The 14,526-nt window shown below is 37.1% G+C and overlaps 1 protein-coding gene and 1 long non-coding RNA gene across 4 annotated transcripts in view; one reads left to right on the top strand and one right to left on the bottom strand.

The window, feature by feature from the left end:
• The window catches only part of LOC112473647, a 91,398-nt gene extending 87,375 nt beyond the window's left edge, over window positions 1-4,023 (bottom strand). For all 3 annotated transcript variants that reach the window (XR_003044092.1, XR_003044091.1, XR_003044093.1), the window contains exon 1: window positions 612-4,023. This is a non-coding gene — a long non-coding RNA (uncharacterized LOC112473647). The remainder of the gene's footprint in view (window positions 1-611) is intronic.
• GTF2A1 (general transcription factor IIA subunit 1) overlaps window positions 1-14,526 on the top strand; it is a 46,204-nt gene that overhangs the window by 739 nt on the left and 30,939 nt on the right. Inside the window, exon 2 of the mRNA XM_006925499.3 lies at window positions 4,198-4,299. Coding sequence (XP_006925561.1) covers window positions 4,198-4,299 — 102 coding nt within the window. The remainder of the gene's footprint in view (window positions 1-4,197; window positions 4,300-14,526) is intronic.

Below are 14,526 nucleotides of genomic sequence, written 5' to 3'. Positions count from 1 at the left end.
GAGGGCGGGCGGGAGGGGAGCCGCCGCTTGCCCCCGAAGTGGGCCCGGCCGCGCTGGCTGGAGAAGCGCTCCCCGAGCAGTCTCAGAACAAAAACCGCGCCTGGGGAATTGGGCGAATCCCCAAGTCCACCGTGATCTACTTTAATGCAGTGGAAGGCTCTTGGCTACTTTGGGGGTTACTTTGGGTGTTTCTGGCGGTTGTGCTTTAGGGAGCCTTCACTGGGGCCATTTTATGTTAAAAAAGAGGACGAAGGTTGAAAAGCACTTATCTCGGTTCCTTCCGAATCGGTAAAATGGCGAAGGGGAAGCAAAACCCCCATCGTATCTTCGACTAGCAAAAGCACCAAAGCAAACAAAAAAAAAAAGCCTACAGTGGTCAAAGTGCCCCTGCTTTCGCCTTGAAATTTGCCTACTTCTTCCCCATTTGTCCCTTTTTGGTTACTTGCGATCACGTAGGTTTGCAAAAAGCAGTCACATAAATAACCTTTTCAGTCACCAACGCAATGTGATCACTAGTCCACCCCACTCTATTATTTTTATTGTGACAATAAAACACGTTTTTGCCCGGTCCCAAAAGCCGCAGAAAAGCCCGCGGCCGCCCGACTCCGTACCGTTGGCGACTCGGGTCGATCCATCATGGCTGCGGCCGCTTACCCTGCTTTTCAGTCCCTGAGCTTGTGGTCCTCCTCCCTTTGGCTGCCCTGTTTATATAGAGCCATTGCCGCTCTCTAATATAGACTCTGCCAGGATGGGAAGGTGCTTTTCAGGCCTACGTCACCACCTCTCCATTTAAACACCAGATCCGGCTTTAAATAGTGAGCGCTGCTGAGAGCGGGGCTGGGAGGTTCGTGCTCCCTAGGCGAGAGGCAGGCGCGTGCCGAGCTCAGTTTATTTCTAGGTCTTTTCCTTATACTGTAATTTCGCACCCAGCCGAGGCTGCTTTCAGAGTCCCTAGTTTTTGTTTTGATGCAGCAGCTGGGATTGCCATCCTTGTTAGGGGAAAACAGAATTGCTGTCCCTTGTTTATATTCTATTAATTTTTGTTTTTAAAGAGAATTTTAGCTCATGTCTAATCGTTCTTGTATTAATAGATGTATGCACTGAGGGAATTAAAAAAAAAATGCCTTCTACAAGTATTCATCAAGTATTCAGGAGATAATATTAGAAATATAGCTCCTAGTATTTCATCATGTTTGCTTTTAATAAGTATCAATGACACGAAGCTTTTCAAAGAAATAGATAAGTGACTAAAGCTTCAGTGTAGGACCTTTTGTCCACAGTACATTTATGGATATGGGAATTGTGAGTAATGAGAGTGAGGAGACTTAGTGGATTTAAAAAAATTATTCTAAGTAGACGATATTTTTATTGTATTGGGTATCGATATGATATGCAATGTAGAAATTCAATTTTCTAATATTGCACCAGGGGACTAACTTTTGAAAGGAACCTTCTAATTAAACATTAGGTAGTGCCACTGTGGCCTTTTATTTTACCAGTTTTTAAGTTTGAAAATAATCTCTATTTTGAAAACCAGGTCAAACCTCCTAAATTGCTTTGTATTTCATAAAAGGCAAAAAACTTCAACTCAAGTAAGTTTAGCATTTTAAATAATAATTTGGAAATTGCTTATTTCAAAAAGTGCCTGTGTACTCATACTTTTAAAAACATCAGTATTTTGAGGGCTTTTCAATTTATGAATGGTTCTGCTCAATTATTCTTTAGGCGTATGGTTCATGAAGAGTACACATTTTCCTTCAACTCTAGTGCTTATGAATCCATTAAATGGTCAAATTGTGGCTTAATTAAGGCACAAAAGCAAAATCTTAAAATTTGATTCATTAAATAGGGAGTGTCTAAAGAAAACACATATATATCTATGTCTGGATCTCAGCATAGGATTTTTGGGGGGGACTGAAAACATTTACTTTGATGAAAACTATATATCTTGAAAAAATACTACCAGTTTAAAGTTATGCTGCTGCTTTATAATGCTTTAAGGAGTAATTACTTTATAAATGTACTTTTGTAATTCAGTAGTTAAAGCACTATAGGTAAGGGGGTGCTCGTAGATATGCTTTCCTTAAATATAGAATCAATGTTAAAATAAGGAGGCCCTGTAGAGATGCACATTTTTACACATGAGTAAGTTGAAGTTCACAGAGACAGATATGGCAAAATAAAAGAGCAAGTTAATGGAACAGCAAAGATGAGAACCCAGATGTATGAATTGTTTTTCTGGTTGTAATGAAAAGGAAAAAATAGTTCTTAATATTGTAAGGAGGAACTTATTATTTGTATTTTTGGTAGGCAGGGACACATTTTCTTAGAGGATTCCCCTGCGATAACAGTATTACTGACAGTGATGCTAATGAAACATTTATTTCTTTTTCAGTTTTGCTTCTGAGAGCAAATCTTTGGTTTTATTGGGTAACCAGCAACATTTACCTTAAGCAAGATATGGAACACAAATAATGACAAAGCATTAAAAAAAGACAGTTAATCTTAACTCTGTGTGGATAGGATTTATAATGAGGCAGCTCCAGTTTTATCACTCTGACATGTAAACTTCCTTTTGTCTAACATATTAAAAATAGGATGTGGGTTGGATAAATTATTGTTTCCCAATTTTTGGTTTTTAAAAAATACAGTAGCCCCACCGCCATCTGTACTTTCAGTTACGTGTGGTCTACTGAGATCTGAAACTATTAAATTGAAAATTCCAGAAATAATTCATAAATTTGAAATCTCCCGCCACTCTGCACTGCAGAGACATGAATAATCCCTTTGTCCAGTATCCATGCTGCATACACTCTTTGCCCGTTATGTCAACTGCGATAGTATCAGTGCTTGTGTTCAAGTGACACTTATTTTACTTATGCCCCAAAGGGCAAGAGTACTGCTGCTGGCAATTTGGATATGCCAGAAAGAAGCGATAAAGTGCTTCCTTTAAGTGAAAAAGTGAAGTTCTCCACTTAATAAGGAAAGAAAAAAGATGGAAAAAAAAAAATCGTGTGCCAAGGTTGCTAAGATCTGTGGTAAGAGCACATCTATGCCTGAAATTGTGGAGGAGGAAAAAGGAATTCCTGCTAGTTTTGTTTGCTGTCATACCTCATCAGACTGTATAAGTTACGGACACTAAGCATGATAAATACTTAGCGAGTATGGAAAAGGCATTAAATTTGTGGGTGGGATATTTTGGAAAATTTTTCAAAAATTAAATGTTTGAGAGAGACACTGAGACCACATTCACATAACTTCTATTACAGTATATTGTAATTATTTTATTATTGTTAACCTCTTACTGTACCTAATTTATAAATTAATCATTTGGGATTAGTACTAATCGGCTTCAGGCGTCCACTGGAGGTGGTGGAATGTCAGTAATCCCACGGCAGAGGAGTTGGGGGGAGACTACTGTACATTATACTTTTCAAAGTATTTTCATATCTATTCTCATCCTTTTGGCAACCTTCTAGGAGTCAGCTTCCCCCTACACCCTCAAGTAATACCAACAATAAAAGTAATAATTAAAAACATAAACATCAAAGTTTATGATTCCTTTCATAGCATCAGCTGAGCAGTAGTAGGAGAGAAATCTAAGAAAGATCAGTGTGCCTTGTTCTGGAATTTTTAGGTCTCTTCTTGTAGGTATGTAAATAGTTCAAAGGGATAACAAAGATAACAGACTGGGTAATGAAAACAGAAGTTAGGTAATTTTTAAAATTCGAATAGTTACTGGGTTCCGATTATATCCAGAGAAATGACTGTAGTACATAAGGTTCCCTAAAGTCTAAGACATTGTGGCAATGTTACGAGATAAAATAGGGATTAAACCATATAAGGAATAATAGGAATCAAACATACTATTCCGTAAAGGTATTATATGATCACATTAGGTGTTTTGACAACAGGAAATTGTAACTGGAAATTGCATGGCCCTTGTATGCATAAGGACCTTGTATATGTGAATTGGTTTAAAGGCTTAAAACTTATAATATGCAGTCATCAAATAGTGCAGTCTAAGGCAAATGATGTTTACTAAGATGTAACTATCTTTCAAGTTATATCTTCTAAAATAAGTTTTAGATAGTTAAAAAAATACTATTGAGTTTGTTTTGAATTTGTAAAAATGTGTTACATATTTTAATATGTGAAAAATGTCATTTTCATCATCTTTTTATTTTTCATTTAAAGCCTAAATTATACAGATCTGTGATTGAAGATGTTATTAATGATGTGAGAGACATCTTTCTGGATGATGGAGTGGATGAACAAGTTCTGATGGAACTAAAAACTGTGAGTCCCCCCCCACCCCGCCCCCACACACACTTTGTTTTAAACATTCTCTTTAGCTATAATGTTTCCATGGGAATAACATTTGACTTTGTTGCGGGAGGCAGTGTAGTCAAGTGAATGGTGCTGGTTTTTTTGTTTTTTGGTTTTTTTGGAGGGTGTTGGTTTTAAATCTCAACTCTACCATCAGCCATTCTTTCTCTAACCTTAGGTAAACTACTTATTTCAGTTTCCTTGTATGTAAGGTGGGAATTAGTAGTACTTGTGGGTTTGTTTTGAGGATTAAATGTAATAACCATATAAAGTGCTTATCGCAGTGCCTGGCAATAGGATTAGCTGTTATTAATGGATAGTTAACATTCTACATTTACAGTCTAATTACTTGACATACCTATAAGTATTTTTTCTTCCTTTTTTATGGTCTTAATGTACTTATATTCTAAAATGTGTTTATGTTTTAGAGATTGAATAAGTGCTTGGTAAAAAAAATTCATGTTCTTGAGTCTGATACTTTATATGGACCAAATGTGAGGTTTATCTTGTATATTTTTTTGGGGAGCAGATTTTCTGTCTTTTGGATTTCCTTGGATTTTAGCAGAAATATTTAGATATTTTCATGTAGCATTTGTGTTTTCTTGGTGGTGTAGTGACTCATGAAATTATAGTATATTTTTGCCTTATTGTTCAGGGCAGTGGTTCTTAAAGTATGGTCCATGGACCTCTTGGACTTCCCACAGGCTCTTTTAGGTGATCCATGTGGTCGACCAGATGCCCAAGTCTGAATAATTACAGTTTGTTACATTTTCAGTAAAAGTCATGTCCCGTGAAAAAAGTGACCAAGAGCTTTTCTTGAGAGCTTTGAGAGCTTTGCTTCCTGTTTTGATGCACTGAATAGTAAAAAGGATGTTTACTTAAGGGTTGAGATGAGATCAGAGTTGATATTAAGAAATACAGTTGTTTGGTATTCTATAATGAAATGTATTAACATTTGCAATATCTACATAATTTACCAAGCTCATATTTTCCAAATGACTAATGCACGATATTGTAGAATCCCTTCAAGTGAAAGATAAGTTGATTTTAATCTAAGAGGGTGTTATTGGTATATAGTTTCAGATTCTGCATTGCAACTAACTTTTAAGAAACCATCACTTAAAATACTTTTTCCTTTCCCAACTATTTAGCTGTGGGAAGGCAAATTTTCTTCATATACTTCAACCAGAATGACAGCATGAATGCAGAAGCAAATAGGAGACTCCAGCTATTTTCATTTAAGCCATTTCTCATTAAATTTTATTTGGCACATATGGTTATTTTCATTAAAAATATTTATGTTAACATGTAATGAAAACATTTTTAAATGAATTAGTAAATATTTTTTAAAAATCTTAGTTATAATTTCATAAAAGCTCTTTGACATCTTCAGTAATTTTTTTGAAAGTGATAAAGGATCCTGAGACCAAAAAGTTTTAAAACTGCTGGCTTAGAAATTGGGTATTGAGCTCCTTTAGAACTGTGTACAAATAAGTTATCACATAAGTTATCACAGTTAATTCTAAGGAACATTTTGTTTTATTTATCCGTTCAGTGGAAGTATGGAGGCTGTAATTTAGCAACTTATTATTTATAAACAAATCTCACCTTTATTGTGGTGATCTTAGAATGTTTAGGCATCGGTGAGTAACTTCTGTAGAGTTTTGAGTAAGGACCTGCCCATGTAAGGAAGGAAAAATATGTAGGCTTAAGTGAGATGATATATTTATTTACCTTGACAGAAATGTAATTGTTACTAACACTGAAGAGTAGGGATCGAAAAATACAAGTGAAAGAATGTCAACTCTGAGATGTGAGTTGGAAGAAGAACGATATAAACTGCTCAAACAGCATAAAGTATCTTGGGGAAATGAATAAGAATAGAATAAGCTTATTTTGATTCCTTCATGTAGGTGGAGTGAATATTTTACACACTTAAATGGTTTTTGTTGTGTGAAGGCACAAAACTTTTAGGTGTTAAAAATCAGTCCCAGAGACTTTAATTTACCCTAGGTCAAACTAATGGTCAATCCAGATGGTTTGTTATATACTCTTGCTTTTCACAAAGTCTGGGGAATTGATTTTTCCTACTAGTCCCAGTAGAATCAAGGCATTCTCTCCAAAAATGAATGAACTGTCTTTGAGACCAAATAGCTCCACTTGCATTTTTACTACATTTGACTTTTTAAGTATGCATAAAAGTATACATAAATATACATAAAAACATACATGTAATACATATTTAAATATACATATTTATATGTACATAAAAATATACAAGTAATACATATTACGTGTAAGTAACATGTAATACATATTTAAATATGCATATTTAAATATACATAAAAATATACATGTAATACATATTACATGTAAGTAACATTTATGTTTTATAGGTTATACACTGATTTTTTTGTTTAATAGTTAGTTTTTAATGAAAAAAATTGTGCCTAATTCAAATTGGAATCCCTAGCTTCTACCACAGTGCCTGTCATATGTGGTTGGCATTCAGTAAATATTTAATTTAACTGGTTAATAACAAATGTGACTCCAGAATTTAATCAAACAAAGTCTTTTAACATGTTGATTTTTAAATGGGGCATGCTCATCTATACTGGGTTATAACTGGATTAAAAATAAAACTGTTATACTAAAATAAGTTTGTTATTTTAATTCTTTGCACTAAATTTCTTTAGGATCTCAGTAGGATTTCCAGAATGTGCCCTAGTTTTAACATTTTGACAACCAGCACTACTAATAAAACTTTCTATGGCGTTGGAAATATTCTTTATCTGTGCTCTCCAGTATGGTAGACATATGTGGCTATTTAAGCACCGGAAATATGGTTAGTGGAACTGAAGCGAATTTTTATTATAATTAATTTAAATTGCCATGTATGGCTAGTGGCTACTGTACTGTACTTTGTGGATTAGACATTCTGGTTAATAAAAACATTAATTTTATATTTTATGGTTTATGAAAGACTTTTTCATTAGCCCTAACCCCGTGTACCCCTTTTTTGGCCATTTCACAAACTTAATCAAAAGTTTCCGTATGGCTGTGAAGGATACAATAGTGAATTAGGTTATGAATGAAGATGAGTAATGAGAGTGCATGTAATTTGAAGTTTATCTAGCTAATACAGGAAGGGCAGTGATTAGGTTATCTCTTGAAACATGGGCTTACTTTATTGTATGAACTATGAGAGATAGACAAAAACATAAAACAAAGTCTTGATTTTTAGTAAATCAGTACTTGAATGTGAATTGTATTTGGATTGATGAGTGACTATTATACTAGTGGGAATGACAGTCTAGATTTCCCCTTTAAAGTGAATATTAAAAATTATCCTGATTTCTAGACTGTCAGTCCTACCCATATCCAAATAGCAAGTACTATGGGAGATGAAAAACACAGCCTCTTTTCTCAGTGAAACAAAGTGAGAAGAATTGTCTTCTCAATTGGAGACAAATCTGAAACTCAGCTTATCTGCCTCTAGATCAGGTTTCTTAGCCTTGGCACTACTGATATTTTGGATCTGTTAATTCTTTGCTGTAGAGTGTTGTCCTATCTATTGTAGGTTGTTTGCATAACTAGCCTCTGCCCACTAGATGCCAGTAGCACCCTTCAATTCTAACAACCAAAAATGTTTCTAGACATTGCCAAATGTCCCTGTGGGGGGGGGGGACCACAAAACCACCCCCAACTGAGAACCACTATTCTAAATTCACCCTAAATATATATAAGTACTTGGACCATAAGTTGAATAATAATCTATTATTTTGCTTCATTTGCTCTTGGGGAAACCTTTGTCCCAAACAATTTCTAAAGAGTCCAGAAATGCAGTTCTCTTATGTTTTATCCAGGAGCTAGATGTTTTGTGAAATAAGGAGAATCTTTCAGAATTTCTAGAAATTAGAAAGCAGAAACTTGGACCATAGTTGGGATTATGGTGAGGCAAGCAAGGTGCTTAGGGTACAAAATTTAAAGGACATTCACTCTTCACTCTCAGGGTGTGGCCCTGACTGCATACACTGGAGTGAGACTGCCTGTATTATGTCCCAGTTTTGTGTGCTATTAGTTGGTGATGTTGGATAAGTTACCTAGCTTCTTGTTCCTTGGGTTCTTTTTCTGCAAAAAGGAGATAATAATGCCATGCCTATCTTACAGGATTGTTTTTTGTGTGTGTGAAAATTGAGTCTGTACATGTAAAGTGTTTACAGAGTGCACTGTAATCTAGTTACTATGATATGCAGATGCACATCTGAACAGAAAATGAATTTTCTTTGAGTTTGATTTCAGAGACCTGGCAAAAATTGTTCAAGAAACAATACCTACTGTGTTGGGGGAAAAGAATACTATAAAAACGAGAAAAAGGGTTTTTACTATTTTCTAAGCAAAATAACAATTTAGTATTCTTGGTTGTCTGTAGTAGTATTATATGATTACAGTTGCCTAAATGGTATTACAGTGTCTATTTTAAATAGCGAATATTTAACAAATAGAACATTTTGATAAAAAATGAAATTGAAAACATTCAGCTAATTTGAACTTTACATTATTTGAAATTATAAGCTATTTGTATGGTACTATTTTTATATTTTTCACATTACCTAGAAAAGTATTCGGTGCTTAATAAATATAGATTCTCAATGGACTATTCCAATGTCCCTTTCCCTTGCCTCCCCGCAAAGCAGTTGAAAATGTGTGGGGGTATGTTTGCTTATCATAATGACTAGTGACCACCTTTGACATTTAGTATGCTAGAACCAAGAATGCATTTTCCGTAAACTTCCTGTGATTCTGTCCTATACAATAAAGAATTGTCCTACCCAAAATGTCAGTAGCATCTTCTAGAGAAACTCTATTCTAGAAAACACCAGTTTGTTTTCTCTTACTTTCTTTGAATTAATATTAAATGTCTGGTAAATTCTTGGTGATTTTGTTAGCTCCCGAATAAGACATAGTAATCTCTGTCCTGCAGGGGTTCTTTAATAGAAATGGTAGAGTTAGTGTGGAAAGTAGAACACTTATTTTTAGCAGAAAGAAATATACCTGGGCTTCTGATCAAGATGGCAGAGTAGGTAAATGCGTACTTGCCTCCTCCCATGACTATATCAAAATTATAACTAAACTATAGAACTGTCATTGAGAATCACCTGAGATCTAGGTGACCAGAAGTCTCGTAACTAAGTATATACAGAAGAAACCACATTAAGATTGGTGGGAATGTTGGAGACATGGAACAGGCTGTTCCCACACCCAAGTGTGGCAGTAAAAATTGGGAGGGATATCTTGGATGCAGAAATTTCCCCCTGAAAAGCTAGGGATCCCAGCCCAAGGTTCCAGTGTTGGGAAGAGAAGTCCCCACAGCTTTTAGATGTGAAAACCAGCAGAGATTGTGACTGAGCGAGATGGAGGGTAGCTGGGGTCCTAGGCATTCTTCTTAAGGAGCCCACGCACAGACTTATTCGCTGATGGACTTACTTGCTCTGAGCTGCAGTGCTGGGACAGCAGCTCAGAAGGTGCCAGGGACATGGGGAGGAACTGAATTGTCTGGCTTCAGGGCAGGAGTGGGAGGGGCATTGAAAACATTCAGCTAATTTGAACTTTACATTATTTGAAATTATAAGCTATTTGTATGGTACTATTTTTATATTTTTCACATTACCTAGAAAAGTATTCGGTGCTTAATAAATATAGATTCTCAATGGACTATTCCAATGTCCCTTTCCCTTGCCTCCCCGCAAAGCAGTTGAAAATGTGTGGGGGTATGTTTGCTTATCATAATGACTAGTGACCACCTTTGACATTTAGTATGCTAGAACCAAGAATGCATTTTCCGTAAACTTCCTGTGATTCTGTCCTATACAATAAAGAATTGTCCTACCCAAAATGTCAGTAGCATCTTCTAGAGAAACTCTATTCTAGAAAACACCAGTTTGTTTTCTCTTACTTTCTTTGAATTAATATTAAATGTCTGGTAAATTCTTGGTGATTTTGTTAGCTCCCGAATAAGACATAGTAATCTCTGTCCTGCAGGGGTTCTTTAATAGAAATGGTAGAGTTAGTGTGGAAAGTAGAACACTTATTTTTAGCAGAAAGAAATATACCTGGGCTTCTGATCAAGATGGCAGAGTAGGTAAATGCGTACTTGCCTCCTCCCATGACTATATCAAAATTATAACTAAACTATAGAACTGTCATTGAGAATCACCTGAGATCTAGGTGACCAGAAGTCTCGTAACTAAGTATATACAGAAGAAACCACATTAAGATTGGTGGGAATGTTGGAGACATGGAACAGGCTGTTCCCACACCCAAGTGTGGCAGTAAAAATTGGGAGGGATATCTTGGATGCAGAAATTTCCCCCTGAAAAGCTAGGGATCCCAGCCCAAGGTTCCAGTGTTGGGAAGAGAAGTCCCCACAGCTTTTAGATGTGAAAACCAGCAGAGATTGTGACTGAGCGAGATGGAGGGTAGCTGGGGTCCTAGGCATTCTTCTTAAGGAGCCCACGCACAGACTTATTCGCTGATGGACTTACTTGCTCTGAGCTGCAGTGCTGGGACAGCAGCTCAGAAGGTGCCAGGGACATGGGGAGGAACTGAATTGTCTGGCTTCAGGGCAGGAGTGGGAGGGGCAGCTTTCTCCCAGACAGAAGTGCTAGCAGAAGCCATCGTTCCTTTGTTTGGCCATCCCACACTCAGCCTGGTGATACAGGTGGACATCATGTCTGAATCTCCATCGACCTGGCTAACACCATTCTCCCCACCTTGCTGATTCCCTGAAACCCTGCTCCACCTAATTTATAGGCCCAACTAAGCTGCTTCCACTGGCATACAAACAGCCTGTCTTGGCTTATGTTGTGAACTTTCCTAAAATTTCTCTCAAAGGTTCACAAACTTCAAACAAGCATCTGGCCTCAGCATGCCCTGGACCTCTTGCTAAGTCCAGGCGGCTAGAGGCGGCTGACCTCAGTTGACAGTTTAGCCTCTCCCAGGCACCTCCAAGCTAAGCACATGTGGCAAACAACTGTAGATCACTTTGTAGCTCACATTAAGTGGCCCTGGGCAGGACACAGGCAGCTGCTGACTTTGGCCTGCAACAGAGCCCTTCCCAATATCCCAATAGGCCTTAGAACCAATACACCTGGTGGCCCGAATCAGACCATACCAGAGCACCACCCAAACACCTCCACAAACCGCACCCAAAGGGCACACTCGGCAAGTACCAGAGCTATATACTAAAGCGAATCCTGCTTCATAGGGTCACCCCTGTATAACAGCTTCTCTACTGAGGCCATGGCCAGTTCCCATAACCAATCAGCCTGAAGGTTAGCCCCTCCCATTGATGTGCCAACAGTAACGAAGGCTCAACTACAACAGGGAGTCACACAACCCACACAGGCACAGCTGGAGCATCTGGCTCAGGTGACGAGGGAGACTGTGCCATTGGATCCCACAGGACACCTACTAAAACTGGGAGACATAGCAGCAGCCCTGCTTAATACATAGAATCAAACACAGGACAGCAGCCAAAATGGGAAGACAAACGTCCTGAATGGAAGACCAGAACAAAGTTCCAGAAAAAGAACTAAACAAAATGGAGACAAGCAATCTATCAGATGCAGGTTATAAGGATCCTCAGTCATCTCAGAAATTGAGTAAAGAGATAGGAAACACAAAAATGGAGATAGAAGACATAAAAGAACCAGTCAGAAATGAAGACTATAATAACTAAAATACAGAATACATTAAATGGAATCAACAATAGATTAGGTGAAGCAGTAGATAAAATCAGTGATTTGGAAGAGAAGGTAGCAGAAAACACCCAATCAGAACAGCAAGAGAAAAGAATTCAAAAAAATGAGGATAGTTTAAGGGGCTTGTAGTACAACATCAAGTATACCAATATTTGCATCATAGGGGTACCAGAAAGAGAAGAGTGAGAGCAAGGAATTGATAACCTATTTGGAGAAATAATGACAGAAAACTTCCTTAATCTGGCAAAGGAAATAGACATACAAGCCCAGGAAGCACAGAGTCCCAAATAAGATGAACTCAAAGAGGCCCTCACCAAGACACATAATTAAAATGCCAAAGTTTAAAGATAGAATCTTAAAAGCAACAAGAGAAAAGCAGTTACATACAAGGGAGCTCCTATAAGACTGTCAGCTGATTTCTCCACATAAACTTTACAGGCCAGAAGGAATTGGCATGAAATATTAAATGTGATGAAAAGTGAGGGCCTACAACCAAGATTACCCAGCATAGCTATCACTTAAAATTGAAGGACAGATAAAGAGCTTCTCAAGCAAGAAAAAGCTGAAGTAGTTCATTACCACCAAACCAGTATTACAAGAAATGGTAGAGGGATTTCTTTAAGAAGAAGAAGAAAAAAAAGAAAAACATGAATAATAAAATTGCAATAACTACATATCTATCAATAAGTACTTTAAATGTAAGCGGATTAAATTCTCTAATCAAAAGATAGGGTGGCTGAATGGATAAGAAAACAAGACCCTTACATATGCTGTCTATCAGAGACTTCAGATTGAAAGACACAGACAATGTAAAGGAACGGAAAGTATTTCATTAAAATGGAAACAATAGAAACCAGGGTAGCAATACTAAACCAGGCAAAATAGGCTTTAAAACAAAGGCTATAATGAAAGACAAAGAAGGACCCAGTAATCCCACTTCTGAGTATTTATCCGAATAAACCGAAACTACTACTATGAAAGGACTTGTGCATCCATATGTTCACTGCAGCATTAGGCAAGATACGGAGGCAACCTGGGTGTCTACCAATGGATGAATGAATAAAGAGGTGATTGTGTGTGTGTGTGTGTGTGTGTGTGACCGTGTGACCTCTTTCATTCTCTTTTATGACTCATATATGTATGGTGGAATATTACTTAGTCATAAAAGAGAATGAAATCTTGCCATGTGCAACATGGATGTACATAGAGGGTATATTGTGCTGAGTAGAGTAAGTCAGACAAAGACAAATGCCGCATGATTTCACTTACATGTGGAATCTAAAGAACAAAATAAAACAAACTCAGAGCATTTTGATGGTTGCCAGATGGGAGGGGTTTGAGAGGATGGGTGGAAGTACAAATTGGTAGGACAAATTAGTCATGGGGATGTAAAGTACAGCATAGGGAATATAGTCAATGATACTTTAATAACTGTATAGTGCCAGACAGGTACTAGACTACTCAGGGGGATCACTTCATAAATTATATAAATGTCTAACCACTGTGTTGTACTCCTGAAACTAATATAATATTGCATGTCAACTGTAATTGAAAAGTAAAAAATTAATAAAAAGTACCTTACACATATAAAGTTAGATTTAGTGAATATTAAACTTAAAATAATTAAGGTATACAGGCAGTGAAGTATTTCTTTGAGGCCGTGTAACTGACATTTGCCCTGTTGTGGGAATTATGAGGTTCAGATGAGTTATGTATGCTATATTCAGGGAACTGCAAGTAGTTAGGCATCATTAGAAGACAGAGCAAGTTATAGTAGCAGTTAGATAGGTAACCTGTATTCCATTAAGGAGCTTGATTTTTAGAGTGAGAATTTTCTGGATTGATGGTTAAAAATGCAGATTTTTAGACTTGTGTTTCACAGAGTCTGACTTGATAGGGTACAGTCTGACATTTTATTTGATTGCATTTACAAGAAAAATTCGAATTGACTTTTAACTGCCTATTAAAGGGTTGCAGTCTGCAGTTTGAAAGCATTGGTTTAGACTTTAAAGCAATGGTACTTTAGAGTGTATCAGAATAACCTAGACAGGTTCTTAAAACAGATTTCTGGCTTCACCCCCAGAGCTGCTGATTCAGTAGTTCTGGGGTGGAGCCTGAGAATTAGTATGCCTAACAAGTTCTCAGGTGATGCTGATGCTGTTGGCCCCAGAACTGCGTTGGAGGACCACTTATTTATAGAGAATAGATTAGAAGGACAAGTTTCCATGAGAATGTAAGCTCTGTGAGGACAAGGATTTTTGTCAAACTTGTTCAGTTCTCAATGCCACTAATAGTGTCTAGCATATAGGAGATACTCAATAATTATTTATAGAATGTATGGTGATGTGGGGAGCTCAGTGAGCTCAGTCATTGCTCTTTGCAGTAGTACTGGTAGGAGGAAAGGACTTGAACCAGGGCCGTAATAGTAGGGAAA

The sequence above is a fragment of the Pteropus alecto genome, unplaced genomic scaffold (assembly GCF_000325575.1).
Source record: "Pteropus alecto unplaced genomic scaffold, ASM32557v1 scaffold8, whole genome shotgun sequence".
Classification (NCBI taxonomy): domain Eukaryota; kingdom Metazoa; phylum Chordata; class Mammalia; order Chiroptera; family Pteropodidae; genus Pteropus; species Pteropus alecto.
Note: the sequence above shows the minus strand (reverse complement) of the source record. Positions and strands in the feature narration are given on the sequence as shown.